Raw genomic sequence first — 6266 nt, forward strand, 5'->3', positions numbered from 1 at the left:
TGGTTATGTTAGAGAACAAGTAGGAGCGTGTCAGTGCCTTTTTTTATTTCTGATGTTGAATTCTTCAGCATAAATTCATAATCCTCCCTTTTACAGATTCATATGAACTCATCTGTTAATTAACAAGATTCCCTAGCTAACCTTTTTCTTGCAGTTTTCTGGTCCTGTTCAGATTAAACGTGAACAACTGAATAAATGCCTTTGAGTCCTCCTCAAACCCTGCAGTGCCACCCATGCAAGGTGACAGAATAGGGAGGGGAATTCCTGTAGAGCTGGCAATGCCTTGACTCCTGTCTCATGAGCAGGAGTGTGCGCGTAGTGCCCCAGCATCACGTTTCTCCAAGCCGGGGGGGGTGTGTGTGTAGTTAGCACAACGCTGTCACCATGCTATTTTCCTCCATTCCTCCCACTCCTTCCCCTGTCAGCTCCCCCACATCTCTGCTCTCCCAGGCACCTGGTGCTGCTTCCATCCTCTTGTCTCCCCTTTTCACCCATTACCTTTCCCTTCTGAAAGACAGTCCTTGTCAGGTCTTAGTAACCCTCCTGTGTCTTCCCTTCCTGACCAAGTTCCTTCTCTTTTTTTTTTGCAGCCACCCCTCGTGCCCCAGCCTCTCTGCCTTGGGCTCTCGTAGGATGGTGCCACATCAACCCTACTTCCCCCCAGGGTTGCCACCACCTTCTTCCCTGACGCTCCTCTTGTTCCTTCCCTTGGCGCACGCTCCGCTACCATCATCTCCTCAGTACACTCATTTCTGCAACTCCACAGCCGCTTGCTCTGCACACCCACACCAGCCAGCCTTAGCTCCCTGCTCTCACCCTCCTCCCAGCCCATCGCCAGGGCTTGGCCTTTTCCTCTGATGCAGGGAGCCGAGAAGGGAGGCACTTGCTTCCAACAGGACTTCCCGCTCCCCCGTGCTCCGGGCAGGGACCGGCTTTCCAGAGGAAATGTTGTTTCGGGTCTGGTGGAGGTTGCTACCTGGTGACAATAACTTGCTTGTTCCTTTGTGACCTGGATATGGCAAGCAGCCATCAACTGAAGAGCCCAAATGTAAAGTTCCTCCCCCACGGAGGCCTTCCAGGATGCCACATTCTCTCCTCTGGCTGTGTAGGGACGAGCTGCTTGTTCTGGGCTGGCTGGGGGCCTTGGCATATAAAAGTGATTTGTAAATTGGGTGCCTAAGTGAATTGGACTGGATCCTTCCTCTGACCTCCTGTCCTTGGCTGTTGTCCTGCCCCTTTCAAGTTGTATTTCAACCTTGAGCTGCTCTGTCTGACTCTTGCTCTAGTGTTGACTTCCAGTTCCAGTATGTTGTCCCTGGCTTTCCCATAAACCTGCAGCTCTTTGTCCCGGTCTGCTTTTCCTCTAGGTCAGCTTTTATTCCTGGTGCAACCATGTGCACTGGCATGGGAGTTAGTAGGATGCAGGAGGTGAGAGGCAGCCTTCCAGCCTTCCTAGCCTTTGATCCTGCAGACAGCCCAGTCTGACCAGTAGCAACCAGCAATACCAGTTGCTGGGAAAGACGTGGCAGGGTCCTAGATCATGCATGCACGCTCGTTTGCTCTGTGCAGACAACAAGCAGTCTGTATATGGGGCTCTGGCACATGCAATAAGGAGATTTTGCCAGATTTCATGAAGTCTGGTTTTAGAGGTGTGCAACTTCTCCCACTTAGGGTAGATTTTCTCTGAAAGAATGAAAGGGAGCATCCTTGTATGAGAGCCTTTGTCCTTTTCTCCTGTCTCTTCTCCAAAGTATGAGCACTTAAACACTTTCAGCTTTTCAGTAATAATGGTTTTAAGGGTTTTGTTTTAAACTGGCAAAATATGTATTTCCCTTGCTCATTCTTGAATGTTTTTGGACAGTTTTGGTAGCTATTTTCCAGAAATACAGGGTTTGTGCCAAACATGCCTTAAAGAAAATTAAAACCTGAACTGATCATCTTTGCCAAAGCTTTATGCCACTGAAAACAAGTTCTTAAAACTGGAAGTCCTGGGCATCTTTAGGAGGTGATGCAGCCAGACCTGCTTATGTCACTCTCTCCTTCCCTGCTTTAAGCAACCTCATCCTGGCTCATTGTTTCTACCTTTTCCCAGTACACAGGGGTGCTCTGCGTGTGCCGCTTTCACTGCAGTAAGGTTTTTTCCCCTTCCCTGATCTTCACCGATTCACCTCCACGCCGTTATTATCGCACTGAAACTCATCTGGGCTTAGCTAAGAGGGGTCGTGCTAGTGCTAGCCTGTGCGAGCGACCTGCAGCAACTCCGGTGTCCTCTAATCTCCTTGCATACGTTTTGCTAAGATTTAATACTTGCTCCCTTTCCAGCTGAGAGCCCAGCTGTGGTGATGTTCTGTTGAATATTTACTGTGCTCTGAAGGACGTGATTTTGTGATGTTTTACAGTGCTTCATTTGGTAGAAGTAGTGACTTCAGCAGTCCCTACATTTCAGCCAGTCGCAATACATCTCTAGCTACCTCACCCACTACCATTGGTTCATCTACCTCATTGAGCACCCCGTGGCAACCTGTCTCTTCCTGTCCCACATCTCTCGGTGCGAACACTACTGCATCAGCCCGCCAGTATACCAGGTAACGGCTCACAGCTGAGATAATGCTGCAGAAAATCAACATTTGGGTTAGAAGTTCTGAATTCTGGAGTGGATTATGGATTGGAAGTGTGCTTCCACTCAGGAAGCGCTGATAAGAAATCCCAGAATGGTTATGTTGGGCAGTTTCAGGAGTACGTATACACCAGCAGGCAATTAACAGCCCGTATGTGACCTTAGCTTCTTCGCTCACTGGAGTAGCCAATTGTGCCCTCTTCCTACCCTGTTAGAGACCCAATGTGTGGCTCAGGCTGCTCTTGGGCGTTCAGTGTACAAGCTCTTGGAGTTCGTTCCTTCTGCTTATTCGCCAGGTACATTTTCTAATCATTTTTGCTACAAACAAGGATGTGAAGACTATGAATTCCTCCTGCTTATTCTTCTACAAGTTTTTAAAAACTCATTTTAATGTGTGCTGTTCTCTACAAAAACACAAGTCTAGAACGAGGAGAATGAACTGTCGATGCTCCCTTGAGGTGGCTGGTCTCGGTCAGCAGTTGAGTTCACTTGCTTTGCTTTCCATTATGTCTTCTCTATTTCAGAGCCCCTTTCAGGCAACACACTGATTCTGCTGTAGAGAAAAATACAGAGGGCATCTCTGCTAGCACCCCTCTAGGTGTAATCACAAATCGTGCTATACTCGGCTCTGCTAATGGTATTGCCAATGCCGGTGCTGCCTCAACTACAGGAAAGGACTTCTCAGCTGAGGAAGCCAGGGAGCGCAGAAGGTTAGTGAGCAGAGTGCCGGTGTGTGTCGGTCCTCCTCTGTGGTCAGGTCTCACGTGGTGGTGATGGTGGGGTTGTAAGAACTGTTTCTTAGATGCTACGTGGAGTTCCAGGCTGCTGTCCCTGCTCCATCTTAAGGTTTTGAACTGAGTCATCACTGGCTTATAGGTTAAATTTAATTTCATAACTTTCTCCTTGTCTTTTCAGTGTCTCAGCCTTTTTCTTCAGTAGCCATCTGAGCTACTAATCTCAGTCCCTAAGACCTCTGTGTAGAGGGACAGGCAGCCCAGTAGTCGCTTGCAGTAGGTTCTGTAACATGAATCTCATCCTAAAAAGAGCGTTGGACTGAGACAACATTCAGATAAAATCCATCCCTCTGGTTCTGCTCAGCTATGTTTACATATGCCCTAATAGAGACATCTTTACTGCATGAGTCCCCTAAATTCTCTCTGCAGTTAATGGGGGGAAACAAACATTCCTGGGTCATGTAGATGTGCGATAGAGGAGGAGATGGACTGCACTCTAGCAGCACGCGTTTCTTTCGGTTGACTGTAAAGGAAGACTTCGCACCGGTGTAAAAGTCTGCCGTGTGCAACCAAGGCTATTCCAGCAGTAGCAGCATTTTGAATTACTCTGAATCTACCTGGTGGTATCTCTTTCTTATCATATGATGTTATTTTAAGACTGAGGAAATATAAACCTGGGGTAGCCAGTGCTCTTTCCAAAGGAAATTTACCATGAGCATTTAAGTACAGAATATCAAATGATCTGTATTTATTCCTGCGAACAGGTTAACTTTTGCAAAATCTGTCTGTTGTGGTGGTATTGATGAAAGTAAATGGTAATAAATCAAATGCAGCGATGAACTGTGTATTTCTAACTAACAACCAGTTCATGGAGTGTTTTCAGTAATTAGATTCTTCCAAACTGAAATAATAACTTCTTAAAATACAGACCTTCCTGAATGGAGATGGTATTCTGACGTATTTTAAATGGCCAGAAGCCAAAGGATGTGAAAAGCAATAATGGAAATGATCAGCTTGCAGAGGTAAAGATGGTGGAGCTCAGCAGTGCCGTGTAACCGGCAGCCAACCCCGTGACCTCTCCCATGGAGGGAGGACTCCTCTTAGCTTCAGCTGCAGCCGATCCAAGAAAGAAGGGAGTCTGCGCTGGTTGGAAAATACTCAAACTTTTAATGCTGTTTGGGCTTTCTTTCCAGAGCTAGCACAGGGAGTGCTTTGAAGGTATTGCAAGCATTCTGTATCAACTCTGTATGCCAGGCCGTAATTTGAAATAGCTACTGGAGAGTATCTTTGTCTGTGAGAACGCTTACGTTTAATATTAGGAGTGCCTCTGTATGCTCCTTGTCATTTTGCTAGGGGTCGGTTGGCTTGGTGTCATTTGCAATTGAATTGAGGTGAACTGCCAAAAGATACTCCCGCTGCAAAGTGAGATTGTGCAAAAGAGGACAGAGCGAGTATTGTGCTTTCAGTTCACACTTCAGACCGTTTCACAACAGTATCTCCGTTTTGGCAAGCCCAGAATCAAGTTGCAGAAGCTTTAGATTTTTCCCTGGAGAAGTGGGCTCCACAAAACCCACCAGACTTTTGGCACTGTTTGGAGACGGGGAACTTGACTGTAATAGTACTTGTAGATGCCCAAAAGAGCATCTATTAATATTACTGCATTGGCATTTATTGCCGAATCAGTTTCTATGAATAACATAGAAGATCTGTTTAAGTCTCCTGCATTTTTATTAGAGAACCATCTCCTATGAATTATAGTTTAAAAAAAAAAAACCACACCAGAAAATTCCTCCCACCTTTAATTGATACTTTGAAACTACTGAGACGAAAAAAAACACGGCAATAATGCATTGTGCTTGTGGGTGGAGGAAACCTTATTTATGAATGTATGTTCTAACAGCAGGATATAGCGACTGGGGAACTGCCTGCACATTTTGAACTAGAAAAACATGGACCTAGAGAAACAGGCGAGGTCACCTAAATGGGAAAAGCTTATTTTGGAAGGAGACCAATTCCAGTAAAACAAAATAAAAAAGGAAAATGGCAAACAGTTGTCAGGGAAGCACTGTATGGATTTCAGTTCCCACCGGCAGCTGTTGCAGTAGCATTTGGTCTGCTTCAGTGTTTCCAAAGCTCCAGCTTTCTCTTAGCAACAAAAACATAAACAAGCTTATCATCTAATATTAGATCACAGGGATGTCTCCTAACTTGTGAGCTTAAATTATCTGCGTGAAGCCAGAAGGTTAAAGCCGAAGAGACTGCTAGGTCTGGGGAGGAACGACTAGCAAAATGTGCTGGTTTGCATCCTTTGGTGGCCAAAAAGCCTTACACTGGCCCACCGTAGCGTTTCATCTGTGGCATTTTACCTGCTACTTGTTTGCTAGCTAAATTGGTCAGCAAACGCTTCAGTAGCTGGAAAATACTGTGAATCATGCCTCGTGTCATTACGAAGGGGAGAAAGGAAAAAACCAGAAAAGAAGGCAGCACAGGAGAAACCAGTTTGGAGGAATGCAATGTAGTCCGCCTGCCTGGCCGGACCGTGGTGAATCGCTGCCTGGTGTTAGAGCCATATGTCTTGGACATTCGGCCAAACTGCTGCCGTGCAGATTTACATGTCCCCAGCTGCACGTTCAGCCTCCCTGAATTCCGCTGCAGCACTGCGGTGTGCCGATGCTGAGAGGCTGGAAACGTGCCATCTTCCAGAGTCAGTGTTTTTGCCAGGCAATTTCTTTTTCTTTTTCATGGGAATTTTGGAGCCACTGACAAACATTGCTGTTTGGCCGTTTTGATGATCTCCTGCCAGCATCAAATTGTCTCACATTGCAAATGCATTTGTCCAGCTGAACTCGAAACAGCACTGGCTCTGCTAGGGGTGAATTACAAACGCATGGATGCTGTGCCTACAGCATCTCACG

At 46.4% G+C, this 6266-nt stretch overlaps 1 protein-coding gene across 1 annotated transcript in view; it reads left to right on the forward strand.

The window, feature by feature from the left end:
* Positions 1–6266, forward strand: part of LOC104168769 (protein phosphatase 1 regulatory subunit 12B-like) — a gene marked incomplete at its 5' end in the record, with an annotated part of 51001 nt that overhangs the window by 26923 nt on the left and 17812 nt on the right. The window contains one exon of the mRNA XM_009709477.1: positions 3102–3327. Coding sequence (XP_009707779.1) covers positions 3102–3327 — 226 coding nt within the window. The remainder of the gene's footprint in view (positions 1–3101; positions 3328–6266) is intronic.

The sequence above is a fragment of the Cariama cristata genome, unplaced genomic scaffold (genome assembly GCF_000690535.1).
Source record: "Cariama cristata isolate BGI_N322 unplaced genomic scaffold, ASM69053v1 scaffold17620, whole genome shotgun sequence".
In the NCBI taxonomy this organism is placed as follows: domain Eukaryota; kingdom Metazoa; phylum Chordata; class Aves; order Cariamiformes; family Cariamidae; genus Cariama; species Cariama cristata.